The sequence below is a fragment of the Grampus griseus genome, assembly GCF_964374135.1.
Source record: "Grampus griseus genome assembly, chromosome: 1".
In the NCBI taxonomy this organism is placed as follows: domain Eukaryota; kingdom Metazoa; phylum Chordata; class Mammalia; order Artiodactyla; family Delphinidae; genus Grampus; species Grampus griseus.
In genome coordinates, this window is record NC_139017.1 from 117,643,189 (window position 1) to 117,661,817 (window position 18,629).

The 18,629-nt window shown below is 37.9% G+C and overlaps 1 protein-coding gene across 1 annotated transcript in view; it reads right to left on the minus strand.

Moving 5' to 3' along the window:
- MSH4 (mutS homolog 4) overlaps positions 1–18,629 on the minus strand; it is a 93,639-nt gene that overhangs the window by 8,107 nt on the left and 66,903 nt on the right. The window contains exons 15-16 of the mRNA XM_082668963.1: positions 10,126–10,244; positions 8,710–8,838 (exon numbers count right to left, since the gene is read on the minus strand). Coding sequence (XP_082525089.1) covers positions 8,710–8,838; positions 10,126–10,244 — 248 coding nt within the window. The remainder of the gene's footprint in view (positions 1–8,709; positions 8,839–10,125; positions 10,245–18,629) is intronic.

Here is an 18,629-nt window from a genome sequence, read left to right on the forward strand (position 1 = left end):
TTTGCTTATTCAGAGAGATTTATCCACATCCCTCTTCCCCAAACATCCTTGTCACCAATTTTCCAAAAATATTCCTTCCAAGTCTCAGCCATACCATTGGCTACAGCCCATGAATTGATATATAATCACACAACCGGCCATTTCTCCTCACAAGCAAAATAACAACCAGGTACAATGCTTCAAGTTCTGCCCAGTCAGACAATTTTCCTTCACCAGTGTTCTTCAGGGACTATAAAGGGACTATAGTGCTAGAGCTGTCCACTTTTGGGTAGCACCTGAATATCATACAAAACGATCTGTAAACAAGGTAAGTCTTCTCTTCCCCTGTCAACTCGCTATAAGGCCACAGGTACAAGGTGAAAGAAAGTAGTTTAGTAGGAGTGGGGACCATGAGTACTTGGGCCATGCCTTCATGTAACTTACTTGTGCCTTCAGGGACTTCTCAGGCCCAATCATGTATATACCCCTTCCATTTGATGATGGAGTGCTGCTGTGCATGCCCAACGTTATGGCTGGTGGATCAGATAACACCCAGCTCATGATGGGCAGCTCAGGTCACATGATAACTTGGTGGCCCGTGGTTAATCATTGTGTCTCTACTAAGGCACAGTAGCAGGCCATGAGCTGTTTCTCAAAAGGACAGTAGTTATCTACAGAGGATGGCAGGGCTTTGGGCTTTCCTCCAAAATCCTAATGCCCTGTGCTACAAGTCACCTACAAAGGGCCTGCCAAAGGGGCCAAATAGCATCTCTTATCTGTCACTGATACTTCAAACGCTATTGGACCTGCTTGATCATATGGTCTAAGTAGCAGAGCAGCTTGCAATGCTGAACCTGTTGCAGAGCCTCCTCCCGCTCTGAGCCCCATGCAAAACTAGCAGTATTCAGGTCACTTGGTAAATGGGCTGGAGTAACACATCCAAATGAGAAATAGGTTGTTTCTAAAATCCAAAGAAGCCAACGATATATTTTGCCTCTTTTTAGCTGTAGGACAGGCCAGGTGTAGCAACTTATATTTCACCTTAGAAGGGATAACTCAACATGCCCCATGTCACTGGACTCCTAGAAATTTCACTGAGGTAGAAGGCCCCTATACTTTTTCCTTTTACATTTTTTAAAAATTGAAGTATAGTTAATTTACAATATTGTGTTAGTTTTAATTGTATAGCAAAGTGATTGAGTTATACATATATGTATATTCTTTTCCAGATTGTTTTCTATTATAGGTTATTATAAGATATTGAGTATACTTCCCTGTGCTATGCAGGAGGTCCTTGTTGTTTACCTATTTTATATACAGTAGCATATATATGTTAATCCTAAACTCCTGATTTATGTCTCCCCCAACCCCTGCTATCCCTTTGGTAACCATAAGTTTGTTTTCTATGTCTGTGAGTCTATTTCTGTTTTGTAAATAAGTTCATTTGTATCATTTTGTTTAGATTCCACATGTGAGTGATATCATATGATACTTGTCTTTCTCTGACTTACTTCACTTAATATGATAATCTCTAGGTCCATCCATGTTGCTGCAAATGGCATTATTTCATTCTTTTTTATGGTTGAGTAGTATTCCACTGTGTGTGTGTGTGTGTGTGTGTGTACACACACACACACACACACACACACACACACACACACACACATACCACATCTTCTCTAGCCATTCATCTGTCTATGGACATCTAGGTTGCTCCCATGCCTTGGCTATTGTATATAGTGCTGCTATGAATACTGGGGTGCATGTATCTTTTCAAATTATAGTTTTCTCTGGATATATGCCCAGGAGTGGGATTTGGTGGATCATACAGTAGCTCTATTTTTGGTTTTTTAAGGAACCTCCATACTGTTCTCCAGAGTGGCTGCACCAATTTATATTCCCACCAACAGTGTAGGAGGGCTCCTTTTTCTCCACACCCTCTCTAGCATTTATTATTTGTAGACTTTTTAATGATGGCCATTCTGACTGGTGAGAGGTAATATCTCATTTTAGTTTTGATTTGCATTTCTCTAATAATTGGTGATACTGAGCATCTTTTCATAGATGCCTGTTGGCCATCTATATGTCTTCTTTGGGGAAGTGTCTATTTAGATCTTCTGCCCATTTTTTGATTGGGTTGTTTGTTTTTTAGATATTAAGCTGTATGAGCTGTTTGTATATTTTGGAAATTAAGCCCTTGTATGTAGCATCATTTGCAAATATTTTCTCCCATTCTGTAGATTGTCTTTTTGTTTTGTTTACGATTTCCTTTGCTGTGCAAAAACTTTTAAATTTAATTAGGTCCCATTTGTTTATTTTTGGTTTTATTTCTATTACTCTAGGAGACAGATCCAAAAAGATATTGCTGCAATTTATGTCAGAGAGTATTCTGCCTATATTTTCCTCTAGGAGTTTTATAGTCTTACATTTATGTCTTTAATCCATTTTGAATTTATTTTTGTGTATGGTGTTAGAGAATGGTCCAATTTCATTCTTTTACATGTAGCTGTCCAATTTTCCCAGTACCACTTATTGAAGAGACTGTCTTTTCTCCATTATATATTCTTGCTTCCTTTGTCATAGATTACTTGACCATAGGTGTGTGGGTTTATTTCTGGGCTTTCTATCCTGTTCCATTGATTGTTTTTTTGTGCCAGTACCATACTGTTTTAATTACTGCAGCTTTGTAGTATAGTCCAAAGTCAGGGAGGTTGATTCCTCCAGCTTCGTTCTCCTTTCTCAAGATTACTTTGGCTATTTGGGGTCTTTTGTGTTTCCATACAAATTAAAAAATTCTTTGTTCTACTTATGTAAAAGATGCTATTGGTAATTTGATAGGGACTGCACTGAATCTGTAGATTGCCTTGGAGTACAGTCATTTTAACAATATTGATTCATCCAATCCAAAAACAGGGTATATCTTTCCATCTGTTTGTGTTGTCTTCAATTTCTTTCATCATCTTCTAAGTTTTCAGAGTACAGGTCTTTAGGCCCCTGTACTCTTGTTGGATTTATCTCCCCTTTCTGATACACAGATGTCTTACCAATAAGTCTAGAGTAGTTGCTACTTTGTTCTCACTAGGTCCAATCAGCATAATGTTATCAATGTAATGGACCAGTGTGATATCCTGTCGAAAGGAATCAAGATCCTTACAAACTAGATTATGACGGAGTTGGAGAGCTGATATACCCCTGAAGTTGGACAGTGAAGGGGTACTGCTGACCTTGCCAGCTGAAAGCAAACTGCTTCTGGTGATCTTTATTGACAGGTATGGAGAAAAATGCATTGGCTAGATTAATTAGCCACATACCAGGTACCACGGGATATGTTAATATGCTCAAGCAATGAAATCTCATCTGCTACAAATAGCTGCAATTGCAGTCACCACCTGGTTAAGGTTACAATTATTCATTGTCATTCTCCAAGGTCCATCTGTCCTCTGCACAGGCAAAATAGATGAGTTAAATGGGAATGTGATGGGAATCACCACCCCTGCGACTTTCAAGTCCTTGATGGTGGCACTAATATCTCCAGTCTCTCTAGGAATGGGGTACTGCTTTAGGTTACTATTTTCCTACCAAGAAACAGTTCTAGTGGCTTCCATTTGCTCTCTCCTACCATAACAGTCCTCACTCCACAGGTCAGGGAACCAATGTGGGGATTTAACCAGCTGCTGAATACACATATCCCAATTATACATTCTAGAACTGGGAAAATAATCACAAGATGGGTTGCATACCCATTGGGCTCACTGTAAGATAGACCTGAGCTAAAACTCCATTGATCATCTGACTTCCATAAGCCCTACCCTGACTGGTAAACCACAGTGATGTTTTGGGTCTCTGTAATTAGAGTCAGTTCAGAGCCAGTGTCTAGTAGCCCTCAAAAAGCCTGATTATTTCCTCTTTCCCCAATGCACAGTTACCCTGGTAAAAGGCTGTAGGTCCCTTTGGAGAAGGCTGGGAGAAAAATTAACATAAAACATTTTTGGAGTGTACCAGAGTCCCTTCTCCTGGGGTCCTGGCTTCCCCTTCATTTAAGAACTTCTAGATCTGTAAAATGGCTCAGATCTAGAAACTGGCTGAGGGGCCCTGACTCTCTTTTTTATGGTTCAGGCTAGACTTTTGTTCACCTGACCTAAAACTTTTCTGCTTATACAGATCACGTACGAATTTAATAAGCTTCCTTTCTATTTCACTTCTAGGGACACCACAATCAACCAGCAAATGCCATATGACTGCCCAAGTCAAGACTAGTCTGATTGCTGCTTGGACTCTGATGTCTGTTTTGGTAACCATGCCTGTCTTGCCTTTGGTAGTAGAGTACCATCCATTGGTACATCCTGCTATGGCAAGATCCAATTACTCCCACTGTATTCAGGTTTCCTAATTCAGTGACTGCAGTTTCCACTGTAAGATATGACCTACAGAGAAGAGTGATCACAGAGCTCTTTAAGGATGTTGGGGCTCTCCTCACAAATTTATTTCTCACCGTCACGGTGAAAGGTATGTCTTCTGGACCCTTGCAGAGTAGGTGAGTAGGTCTTAAATGACAAATCCATAACATTCCAATCTCCCTAATCCTCTGAATCTTTTCCTTTACATTAAACCAAGGCAGATACAGCATTTGCAAGTCACTCACTATGGGCTACATTTTGGTTCATGTTTCAACTAACGAACCAAACATCCTGAGCTGCAACATGAAATTCAAAACCTCTGCTTAGTGAGTACATATCAATAAATTTGGCCTTATCCAACTTCATGTTCCTTCCATCATTATCCCACATCCTTAATATTCAGTTCCATACATGTTCCCCAGATTTCTATCTGTATTTATTAGAAAACTCAAGTAGTTCTTTTGAAGTGTAGTGTACCTCCTCATGGGCCACACTTCATACCTCACCTTTACGGGCCTGCTGGGACCTGAGTCTATTTATAGTTTAGAAGCATAGAAGGATGGTAAGGGTGGATCCTGAGGAGAATTAGCATTGTTTTACATGGCAACTGCCTTAGGGGAAGTCATTACAGTTTCTTCAGACAAAGCAGACTTATTCCCCTCATATGGGCTGGGGATGCTACTCACACTGAGGGTAGAGAAGCCTCTTCCACTGGCAAAGAAGACTCATTAGAACTTAGAGGTTCAATGTCCCCAGCTTTATTAGAGTCTTCCCACATGTCTCCACTCCAACCTTCAGGATCCTATTCCTTGCCAATCAATGTTTTGACTTTAAAAATAGAGTCGCTACTATGTGGCTGGGAGTTCAACTTGCACTGTAATTCAGCCAGTCAAAGAATGAGACTCTGGGTTTGATTTTCAGTAACCTCAGGCTATAGGAGATAAGAGTCTCCTTCAGGACGTACATAGAAGCTTTCAGGTCATTTAGGCACGGATTTACTCAGGAATTTGAATTCCTGAACTCATCTTTTCTTTCCCCACTTTGTTCAGCAAATTAGAAGCAACCAGCCAATCTCATTATATTTGTTAGTTTGCCAAAAACGTTTGAAAGTATCATATACACAGTTACCCAGCTCCTTGCTTCTTATAAGTGGTTGATTAAGAATATCCAATGGTGGGACTTTTGTGGTGGCACAGTAGTTAAGAATCCACCTGGCAATGCAGGCGACACGGGTTTGAGCCCTGGTCTAGGAAGATCCCACATGCCACGGATCAACTAAGCCTGTGCACCACAACTACTAAGCCTGTGCTCTAGAGCCCGTGAGCCACAACTACCGAGCCTGCGTGCCACAACTACTGAAGCCCGCGCGCCTAAAGCCCGTGCTCCACAACAAGAGAAGCCACCACAATGAGAAGCCTGCACACCACAGTGAAGAGTAGCCCCCACTTGCTGCAACTAGAGAAAGCCTGTGTGCAGCAACAAAGACCCAATGCAGCCAAAAATAAATAAATAAATAATTTAAAAAATTAAAAAAAAAGAATATCCAATGGTGATATCTTGCATATTTCTATTGCTAGATCACACTATGGACTACCAGTGCTTTCTTTACTACTGGAAATAGAGTCATTAGTATCTTTAAATCTAATTAGCTTAGAAAATCGAGTCTAGAAACTCCAGAACTAACTCAAAACATTCATCCTTAAAATTCTGTTCCCCTAGAACCACTCTTGATATTAAAATCTGTATTAGTCAGGGCTCTCCAGAGAAACCAATTAATAGGATATATTTGTGTGTGTGTGTACGTGGGTGTATGTCTGTGTCTCTGTCTGTCTGTAGAGAGAAAGAATAAGATTTATTATAAGGAATTGGCTCACATGATTATGGAGACTGACAAGTCCCCAAATCTGCAATCATCAAGCTGCAGACCCAGGAAAGCTAATGCTGTAGTTCCACTCCAAGTCCAAAGGCCTGAGAACCAGGAGGGTCAACGGTGTAGTTCTAGTCTAAATGTTAGCAGGCGCAAGACCCAGAAAGAGCTGATGTTTCAGTTCCAGACTAAAGGCAGGAAAGAACCGATGTTCAAGACTGAAGGTAGTCAGGCAGGAGTTTCCTCCTACTCCAAGGGGTCAATCTTTTCATTCTATTCAGGCCTTCAACTGGGCCCCACTCAAAAGTGACTGGCTAAGGCTCACCCACATTAGAAAGGGCAATCTGCTTTACTCATTCTACCAATTCAAATTCTAATCTCATTCAGAAACACCCTCACAGATACACCCAGAAAATGTTTGACCACATGTCTGGGTACTCCATAGACCAGTCAAGCTGACATATAAAATTTAGCAACACTGTTACTAATTAGCTTTTAATCCCAATAAGTAATATATGCATCTTATTTATATGAGAAATTCTTATCGACTGAAATAGATTCAGAATTACAAAGACTAATGTTATCTATTAACATTAGTTCTGATTCATCACATATCCTTCTTTAAGTATAAAATAAGATTTTTCTCAAAAAAGAAAAGAAAAACATGAAAAATATAAAAAAAAGAAAAAAAAGAAAAAAAGATTTTTCTTATTCTATATATAATAAATCACTGTGGACTCATTTAAGGTATAGAACCTCATCTTAGGGATATTTTAAGGTACTTTAAATATAGAAAAATATTTTTATTTAAGTTTTTTCATACCAGTATATATTTTGAGTGATTATCTAAAAATATTTTACAAGTTACCTTAATAATAGAGCAAAAATCATAGTTTGTTTAACATAGTTGATTTATGAAAAAACATTTCCTTTAAAGAAGTGAAATCTCAGCTAAGTAGATTTTCCATAAAGTGACTCAGATACATAGTTTACTTCATGTTGTGACATCACAGTCAATGTTATTACACAGAGTCAATTATTGAAATGTTTTCATGTTTTGCTATTTAATTTGATTAAATTAAAGCCAAGTGACTAGTTTTGACATTATTTTTATTTCTTGATTTCCTCCTTTCATTTTGTACATCATGACTATCATATTAACTGTTCTTGCTTCCATCAGAAATGAAGAAACTATAAATGCTATGGTATGTTTTTATTAACTAAAATTGTTTAATGAGCCATTTTGTAGGTGCCTGTAAAATCCAATTGTAATGAATGTATAAAGGATACATCAAAAAAGGACTCAACACATTATTTACAATAGCCAAGGTATGGAAGCAACCTAAGTGTCCATCAACAGGTATATGGAGGGCTTCCCTGGTGGCGCAGTGGTTAAGAATCCACCGGCCAATGCAGGAGACACGGGTTCAAGCCCTGGTCCGGGAAGATCCCACATGCCATGGAGCAACTAAGCTCGTGCACCACAACTACTGAGCCTGCACTCTAGAGCCTGTGGGCCACAACTACTGAGCATATGTGCCACAACTACTGAAGCCCACACACCTAGAGCCCGTGCTCCCAAAAAGGGAAGCCACCGCAATGAGAAGCCCGTGCACCACAACCAAGAGTAGCCCCCGCTCACTGCAAGCAGAGAAAAGCCCACGCGAAGCAATGAAGACCCAGTGCAGCCAAAAACAAAATAAATAAAATAAAATAAATTTATAAAAACAGATATGTGGATAAAGAAGATGTGGTATATATATATACATATATATATCACACATACACACACAGTGGAAAACTACTCAGCCATTAATAAGAATGAAAAATTCTTTAATTGAAGTATAGTTGATTTACAATGTTTCAGATGTACAGCAAAAGAATATATATATATTATTTTTCAGATTCTTTTCCATTATAGGTTATTGCAAGATATTAAATATAGTTCCCCGTGCTACGGTAGGTCCTTGTTGTTTATCTATTTTGTATACAATAGTGTGTATCTGTTAATCCCTAGTTTACCCCTCCCCACTTTTCCTTGGTAACCTTATGTTTGTTTTCCATGTCTGAAAAAAGAATGACATTTTGCCATTTGCAGCCACATGGATGGACTTGGAGGGCATTATGCTAAGTGAAATAAGTCAGACAGAGAAAGACAAATACTGTATGGTATCACTTATATGTAGAATCTAAAACTACAACACAAAGTGAATAAAACAAAAAGAAACAGACTCACAGATATAGAGAACAAACTAGTGGCTACCAGTGGGGAGAGGGAAGGAGGCAGAGGCAATATATGGGCAGGGGAAAAAAGAAAAAGGGTTATTATGGGATTATATGAAATTATCTGGGTGAAACTTTTGAAAATTGTAAGGCACTGTACAATTTTAAAAATCTTTCATTCAATAAAAGAAATTTTAATAAAGGCTCAAAATTAATGTACTTAAAATAAATAGAGAAGAATACCTTTAAGCTCAGCAGATATTCACAAACAGCGTAACAAATGCCAATACCTTCTTCTGTATTAGTACCTCTGCCAAGTTCATCAATTAATATGAGTGATTTGTCATTAGCATTATGTAGAATATATGCTATCTGAAAATATAATTTCAGTATTATTCATTGTGACCAAACAGCTGTCACTATTATAGGAAAAAATGAGGAAAAATCCAGTCTCATAATTAGTTCATTTGAAGTATATTTTTACAGAGAAATCCTGCTGAGCAGAAACTAACGCATTGCTTTTCTTTCTAAAAATCTCATTACTTAGTAATTCCAATAGAATAAATGTATTAACAGAATACATTTTTGGAGTGTACATAAATAGTCATATGCATATGTGTATGAGACAACAGGGTAAATAAACATTATCTAAAATATTGGTATTTCAGATACAGTGAAATAAACCAATGAATTAAATGTTTAAATAAAGCACAAAGATGGTCATTTTCTTCTCTACAAATGATTAATCAATTGTTGTCATAAAATGCACGGAACTATCTCTCAAATTTATTTTACCATCTCTATAACCAGTAAAAATGAAAAGAAAAATTTAGGGAAAAGCATCCAAGTCCATTGATTCCCAATTAAAGAAACTTAAATCCATGCCCAATAAAGACATATGACATGACACAATAGTAACCTTCATGGCCATTTTACCTTTCCATAGAACTAAGCTTCTTGAGAGCTAGGACCACTTAAAAATACACCTCAAACACCTAGTATATTGCTATATTCTCCCATATATAGTCAACACATACTACATAATTATATAAATATCATATACTGTGGGCAAATAACTTTATTCTCCTGCTATCTAAAGAAAAAAAGTTATCTGCATAGTGATCCAATAACTCCTACCTACTAAAGATAGCCCAAGAGCTGTACTGAATTCCTTTAGCCCTTCAAGCTTACTTGACATTTGCTCAGATCAAAAATAGGTGATGATACGTACTTTGTTAGAGGAAGTGAAAATTCTACAAGAGCACAGAAGTGGATGATTTTTAAAAGCCTTTTAACACAGTGATCTTTTATTTTAAAACCAAGCTTAACAGGAACAATAGATATTATGCAAAGTGTTCCTGAATAGGTCATTGTTTTCTGAAGTCTTTTATATATTTCACACAAAAACATGAATGCGCATTTTTATCACTCAATAATACTAGCTTTTTCTTTAAAGCTGTATTTTTCATTAAAACATTTGCTTCCATTTCCACATAAGACAGAAATTAGGAAGCTGTCTTTGACTGCCCTCTGGCTCTTGTAGAGGAGTATAAACACATCTGGCATGCTTTAGTATAAGACTACTTTCTTATGTTATAACTGACCATTAATAGGAGAATTCAATATGCTTTTAACAGAAGAAAAGTTGAGCTTGGGTACCTCTTTCATTTCCTTCATAAATGTTGATGAATTTGTTTCAATATCATCATCAGTACTTATTCTTGTAAAAATCTGTTCAGCAATTCTAAAGGAAGCATATTCTGCTGGAACATATGATCCTATAAAATATAAGGTCAAAGTAAACTGAGATGCTTTTATAAAACATAAGTACTACTAACATTTTGCACTTTCCACCAACTCAGATTACTTACTAGCCTGTCTAAGAATTAATGTGGTGGAAAGATCACTGGATATGGAACTAGAAGATGTGGCCCCAGCTCTGTCATTTACTGTACAACCTTGGACAGCACTTAATTCTCCCAGCTTCATCTTCCTCACATAAAAAATGGAAATACTTATCCTACCTATTGTACAGTTATTTGAAAGTTGAAAATAGATAATATATATTCAAGTATATTAGAAATATGTTATAAACTTGATAAAAATTTTATATATTTAGATGATAAAGAATACTCAAAATATGTAAATCTGAAGGAAATGGTTATGAAGCTCAAGTTGATAAAATCATTATAGAAAGACATATTAGGAAATATCTGTTATTAGAAGAGCACAGAAATACCCACAATTAGAATAAATGCAAAACACTTAATTTTGTTTTTTAAGGTTAACAGCTGATCTTTATTTCTTATTTATTTTTTACATCATTATTGGAGTATAATTGCTTTACAATGGTGTGTCAGTTTCTGCTTTATACCAAAGTGAATCAGTTATACATATACATATGTTCCCATATCTCTTCCCTCTTGCGTCTCCCTCCCTCCCACCCTCCCTATCCCACCCCTCTAGGTGGTCACAAAGCACCGAGCTGATCTCCCTGTGCTATGCGCCTGCTTCCACTAGCTATCTATTTTATGTTTGGTAGTGTATATATGTCCATGACACTCTCTCACTTTGTCACAGCTTACGCTTTCCCCTCCATATATCCTCAAGTCCATTCTCTAGTAGGTCTGTGTCTTTATTCCTGTCTTACCCCTAGGTTCTTCATGACATTTTTTTTCCCTTAGATTCCATATATATGTGTTAGCAAACGGTATTTGTCTTTCTCTTTCTGATTTACTTCACTCTGTATGACAGACTCTAGGTCCATCCATCTCACTACAAATAACTCAATTTCATTATTTCTTTTTTTTTTGCGGTACACGGGTTCTCACTGTTTTGGGCTCTCCCGTTGCCGAGCACAAGCTCCGGATGCGCAGGCTCAGCAGCCATGGCTCACAGGCCCAGCCGCTCCACGGTATGTGGGATCTTCCCGGACCGGGGCACGAACCCGCGCCCCCTACATTAGCAGGCGGACTCTCAACCACTGCACCACCAGAGAAACCCCAATTTTGTTTCTTTTTATGGCTGAGTAATATTCCATTGTATATAGGTGCCACATCTTCTTTATCCATTCATCCGATGATGAACACTTAGATTGTTTCCATCTCCTGGTTATTGTAAATAGAGCTGCAATGAACATTTTGGTACATGACTATTTTTGAATTATGGTTTTCTCAGGGTATATGCCCAGTAGTGGGATTGCTGGGTCATATGGTAGTTCTATTTGTAGTTTTTTAAGGAACCTCCATACTGTTCTCCATAGTGGCTGTATCAACCTACGTTCCCACCAGCAGTGCAAGAGTGTTCCCTTTTCTCCACACCCTCTCCAGTATTTATTGTTTCTAGATTTTTTGATGATGGACATTCTGACCAGTGTGAGATGATATCTCATGGTAGTTTTGATTTGCATTTCTCTAATGATTAATGATGTTGAGCATTCTTTCATGTGTTTGTGGGCACTCTGTATATCTTCTTTGGAGAAATGTCTATTTAGGTCTTCTGCCCATTTTTGGATTGGGTTGTTTGTTTTTCTGTTATTGAGCTGCATAAGCTGCTTGTAAATTTTGGAGATTAATCCTTTGCCAGTTGGTTCATTTGCAAATATTTTCTACAATTCTCAGGGTTGTCTTTTGGTCTTTTGGTTTCCTTTGCTGTGCAAAAGCTTTGAAGTTTCATTAGGTCCCATTTGTTTATTTTTATTTTTATTTCCATTTCTCTAGGAGGAGGGTCTAAAAGGATTTTGCTGTGATTTTTGTCATAGAGTGCTCGGCCTATGTTTTCCTCTAAGAGTTTGATAGTTTCTGGCCTTACATTTAGGTCTTTAATCCATTTTGAGCTTATTTTTGTGTATGGTGTTAGGGAGTGTTCTAAACTCATACTTTTACATGTAGCTGTCCAGTTTTCCCAGCACCACTTATTGAAGAGGCTGTCCTTTCTCCACTGTACATTCCTGCCTCCTTTAGAAAAGATAAGGTGACCATATGTGTGTGGGTTTATCTCTGGGCTTTCTATCCTGTCCCATTGATCTATATTTCTGTTTTTATGCCAGTACCATACTGTCTTGATTACTGTAGCTTTGTAGTATAGGCTGAAGTCAGGGAGTCTGATTCCTCCAGCTCCGTTTTTTGTTCTCAAGATTAACTTGGCTATTCGGGGTATTTTGTGTTTCCATATAAATTCTGAAATTTTTTGTTCTAGTTCTGTGAAAATTGCCATTGGTAGTTTGATAGGGATTGCACTGAATCCATAGATTGCTTTGGGTAGTAGAGGCATTTTCACAATATTGATTCTTCCAATCCAAGAACATGGTATATCTCTCCATCTATTTGTATCATCTTTAATTTCTTTCATCAGTGTCTTATAATTTTCTGCATACAGGTCTTTTGTCTCCTTAGGTAGGTTTATTCCTAGATATTTTATTCTTTTTGCTGCAATGGTAAATGGGAGTGTTTTCTTGATTTCACATTCAGATTTTTCATCATTAGTGTATAGGAATGCCAAAGATTTCTGTGCATTAATTTTATATCCTGCTACTTTACCAAATTCATTGATTAGCTCTAGTAGTTTTCTGGTAGCATCTTTAGGATTCTCTATGTATAGTATCATGTCATCTGCAAACAGTGACAGCTATACTTCTTCTTTCACGATTTGGATTCCTTTTTATTTCCTTTTCTTCTCTGATTGCTGTGGCTAAAACTTCCAAAACTATGTTGAATAAGAGTGGTGAGAGTGGGCAACCTTGTCTTCTTCCTGATCTTAGTGGAAATGCTTTCAGTTTTTCACCATTGAGGATGATGTTGCCTGTGGATTTGTTATATATGGCCTTTATTATGTTGAGGAAAGTTCCCTCTATGCCTACTTTCTACAAGGTTTTTATCATAAATTGGTGTTGAATTTTGTCAAAAGCTTTCTCTGCATCTACTGAGATGATCATATGGTCTTTCTCCTTCAATTTGTTAATATGGTGTATCACATTGATAGATTTGCATATATTGAAGAATCCTTACATTCCTGGGGTAAACCCCACTTGATCATGGTGTATGATCCTTTTAATGTGCTGTTGGATTCTGTTTGCTAGCATTTTGTTGAGGATTTTTGCATCTATGTTCCTCAGTGATATTGGTCTGTAGTTTTCTTTCTTTATGACATCCTTGTCTGGTTTTGGTATCAGGGTGATGGTGGCCTCGTAGAATGAGGTTAGGAGTGTTCCTCCCTCTGCTATATTTTGGAAGAGTTTGAGAGGGATACGTGTTAGCGCTTCTCTAAATGTTTGACAGAATTTGCCTGTGAAGCCATCTGGTCCTGGACTTCTGTTTGTTGGAAGATTTTTAATCACAGTTTCAATTTCATTACTTGTGATTGGTGTGTTCATATTTTCTATTTCTTCCTAATTCAGTCTTGGCAGGTTGTGCATTTCTAAGAATTTGTCCATTTCTCCCAGGTTGTCCATTTTATTGGCATAGAGTTGCTTGTAGTAATCTCTCATGGTCTTTTGTATTTCTGCAGTGTCAGTTGTTATTTCTCCTTTTTCATTTCTAATTCTATTGATTTGAGTCTTCTCCCTTTTTTTCTTGATGAGTCTGGCTAATGGTTTACCAATTATATTTATCTTCTCAAAGAACCAGCTTTTAGTTTTATTGATATTTGCTATCGTTCCTTTCATTTCTTTTTTATTTATTTCTGATCTGATCTTTATGATTTCTTTCCTTCTGCTAACTTTGGGGTTTTTTGTTCTTCTTTCTCTAATTGCTTTAGGTGCAAGGCTAGGTTGTTTTTTCGAGATGCTTCCTGTTTCTTAAGGTAGGAATGTATTGCTATAAACTTCCCTCTTAGAACTGCTTTTGCTGCATCCCATAGGTTTTGGGTCATTGTGTCTCCATTTGTTTCTAGGTATTTTTTGATTTCCTCTTTGATTTCTTCAGTTATCACTTTGTTATTAAGTAGTGTATTGTTTAGCCTCCATGTGTTTGTATTTTTTACATATCTTGTACTGTAATTGATATCTAGTCTCATAGCATTGTGGTCGGAAAAGATACTTGATAAAATTTCAATTTTCTTATATTTACCATGGCTTGATTTGTGACCCAAGATATGATCTATCCTGGAGAATGTTCCATGAGCACTTGAGAAAAATGTGTATTCTGTTGTTTTTGGATGGAATGTCCTATAAATATCAATTAAGTCCATCTTGTTTAATGTGTCATTTAAAGCTTTTTTTTCCTTATTTATTTTCTGTTTGGATGATCTGTCCATTGGTGAAAGTGGGGTGTTAAAGTCCCCTACTATGAACGTTTTACTGTCGATTTCCCCTTTTATGGCTGTTAGTATTTGCCTTACATTTTGAGGTGCTCCTATGTTGGGTGCAGAAATATTTACCATTGTTATATCTTCTTGGATTGATCCCTTGATCATTATGTAGTGTCCTTCTTTGTCTCTTCTAATAGTCTTTATTTTACAGTCTATTTTGTCTGATACGAGAATTGCTCCTGCAGCTTTCTTTTGGTTTCCATTTGCATGGAATATCTTTTTCCATCCCCTCACTTTCAGTCTGTATGTGTCTCTAGGTCTGAAGTGGGTCTCTTGTAGACAGCATATATATGGGTCTCGTTTTTGTATCCATTCAGCCAATCTGTGTCTTTTGGTGGGAGCATTTAGACCATTTAGACCATTTACATTTAAGGTAATTATCGATATGTATGTTCCTATTCCCATTTTCTTAATTGTTTTGGGTTTGTTATTGTTGGTCTTTTCCTTCTCTTGTGTTTCTTGACTAGAGAAGATCCTTTAGCAGTTGTTGTAAATCTGGTTTGGTGGGGTGAACTCTCTCAGCTTTTGCTTGTCTGTAAAGGTTTTAATTTCTCCCTCAACTCTGAATCAGATCCTTGCTGAATCAGATCTTGGTTGTAGGTTTTTCTCCTTCATCACTTTAAATATGTCCTTTTTTTAATAAGGTAAATTTTCATCCACAAGACTGTTTCTGTCTGAGAAATTATCAGGCTAACTAATCTAAAATACTCATCTTTTGAAAACAAATCAATCTGATTAATATACCTCTCTACAAAGTGGGATATAAAAGGCATTCTAAAACCATAGGCAGATAAAAATATGCAAATAGTTGAATGGGAAAAGTATGAAGTACACAGAACTCTGTACAGACAAAATGGTGAAATAATGGGGGCGAACAAACAAAGCCAGATTAGTCCAGGATTTAAAACAAAGGCAGGGCTTCACTGGTGGCACAGTGGTTGAGAGTCCGCCTGCCAATGCAGGGGACATGGGTTCGTGCCCTGGTCCGGGAAGATCCAACATGCCGCGGAGCGGCTGGGCCAGTGAGCCATGGCCACTGAGCCTGCACATCCGGAGCCTGTGCTCCGCAACGGAAGAGGCCACAACAGTGAGAGGCCCGCGTACCACAAAAAAACAAAAAACAAACAAAATAAAATAAAAGAAAGGCAAAGGTGAAGAATAGGATCTATCTCTGAATAATAAGTGCCAGCAGGAAGAGAAAGCAAAAGTCAGGATAATACTAATAAAAATAAAAGTAATAATAATAATAGTGGCAATTATAATTATCGCACCTCAGAAAGCAGATATCTTAAATACAACTTTCTCATAGGATTGCCAAAAGGATTAAATGTGAAAATAAATGTGAAAATATCAAGTATAGAATATCGCGTATATGGTATATGTTAATATTTTCCCTTCTCTGCTATCGCCCCCTAAAAGGTTCTCAACTTATCATCATATCAAAGAAACCTACTGGCTGCTATTTTGCTTCTAATCTGGCTCTCTTCTAACCGTACATTAACCAGAGTGAGCTACCTAAAACTCAAATCCAATTATGCCATTCTCCTACTTAAATTTCTATAGCTCCCTACAGATTTCTGGATAAAGTTCTATCTCTTCCATTAAGTATCTAAGGCCCTTCACAATCTGACTCCTGCCCATGTCTCCAGCTTTAAGCCTGCCACTTCTCACAGCCACTCTGTTCTACAAAGCAAAAGAACCACTAAGCCTCTGGTTTCCTTGTGGTTCCTTGGGAACATCATACTGTTTTTTGCTTCTGTGCTTTGGAACATTCTCTTACCTCTATCTGGAAAGTCTCCTTCTTTCTCATACCCTTCCCTTAAGTCCACAGGATTTTATATATATTATCTCGCTTAATCTTTACAACACTTCTTAGACATAGGTACTATTATAATTTTTATTTACAGATAGAAAAACTAAGGAGGTTAAATAATTTGCCTAAGATCATACAACCAGTAACTAGACAAGCTAGGTCTAGCTCCAAAGCCTGTATTCTTAACTTTGGTGCCTTTCAAGTCCTACTGTTTCCTTTATGATCAGATCATATATATACTTTTAGGTATTTCAGAGGCTGAAGATGGACAGTGACAAGAGAAGTATAGTAATAGTAATTTTCTTCAAATATTTGAGAGGCTATTCTCAGGAGATACTAGATGATTCTGAAGTGCATAGATGATAAGAATTAGGACTAATGAGCAGAAGTTATAGGAAGTTAAATTTCAAATCAGTATAATGAATGTTCTAACAATTACAACTATCCAACAATTAGATAGTCTTTTTTTTTAAAGGATAGAACTTCTTATAACAATTCAAACAGAAGTAAGATTATCATGTAATGTATGAATCAGTATTCTTATAAGGGGAGGGAAGTTATCTAAGATGGCCTTTTAAACTATAAACTCAATAAAATATTTACTCTTTATTCATTCATTCGTTCATCTCTAATTTTCTTTCCCGGTAGTTAAGGGTAAATTTGCACTGTATGATCAATATTGCTATTGCTGTATTTCTCTTACAATCCATTACACTAGACCAAGGTTTTTCAACCACATCTTGGGCTGGATAAATCTTTCTTGTGTATGTGTGTGGACTGGGGTGGGGTGGGTGAAATGGAGAAGGTGGCTGTTCTGTGCATTGCAGGATATTTAGCAGCATCTCTGGATTTTATACTCCCCTCAGTTGTTACAATTAAAAATGTCTCCAGACATTGCCAAATTCCAGGGGATGAGGGGAACCAAAATCATCCCTGCTTGAGAACCACTGCATTAGGACCAATCATCTCATCTCTGATTCATATAGTCCTCAAGGAACCCAGTTTTCAGAGATAAGTGGTGAGTATGCCTCTATGACAAGAAATATGTAACAATGTTGGGCCAGTGATAGCCATTTACATGTGTGTGTATACACACATGTGTGTAATATATCAGTTGCTGTAGCCAAGTTATTGGTACCCCTTAAATTAAGTAAGGGAAATGTTTCTGTGTCCAATGTTATAATTTGGGGAAAGTCTTACATGGGTTATTAGAAGCAGCAGTTTATCCTACTTATTTCACTTTTCCTCCCAACAAACTTTTTGAATCTCAGATAATTATATGATTCAGTTTAGCAGTAATTGATGCAACATTAATAGCTATTGTAAGGCAATTTCTACTTTTGTTATATCCCACAAAATTTTCAGTACAATGTAATCCAAACTGGATGGAGCTTAATAAATACCAAATAGTAAAACTTATGGTATACATATATATTAGACACTATTATACTTTTAGGTAAGAAAATCTACTCCAAACTGTTCTTGGGTTAATTACGCACCTAGATCTAAAATACTGGACACAGGCGGAGTCAAGATGGTGAACTAGGAGGATGTAGAATTCGTGTTCCTACCAGGCACCACTGGAGGGCCACGGACACCTAAGGGGATGGGAGGAACCCCCAGCAACCGGGTAGGACGTGGGGCATGTGGGGAGTGAAGCGGGAGGAGAAGTGGAGGTGGGATGGGACTGGTGTTCCTTAGGGGCAGCTGGGGGAGGGGAAGGGATCCCACACCCGAAGGGGGAAATTGGGGAACCATTGGGAGGGCAGAGAATCAAAAGGGAGTGTGGCCAGGTTTCCCCTGCCCACTTGGGCCCCCGGGACCCTGCTGAGATCCAAGGCCTGATCCTCTGCCCACCAAGGCCCCCTCCAGCCTGGTGGGTCCTGAGGGAGTGGGAGGGAGGGAGGAGAGCAAAAGTAAAGGCCGGACCTCCGAGACTGGCACCCCTGAGGGGTGGCTGGGGGAGGACAGGTATTCCTACACCCAGTGGGACCCACCCACGGTTAGGGGTCCAGCAGGGATGGGGGAGACCCTGGAGGAGACA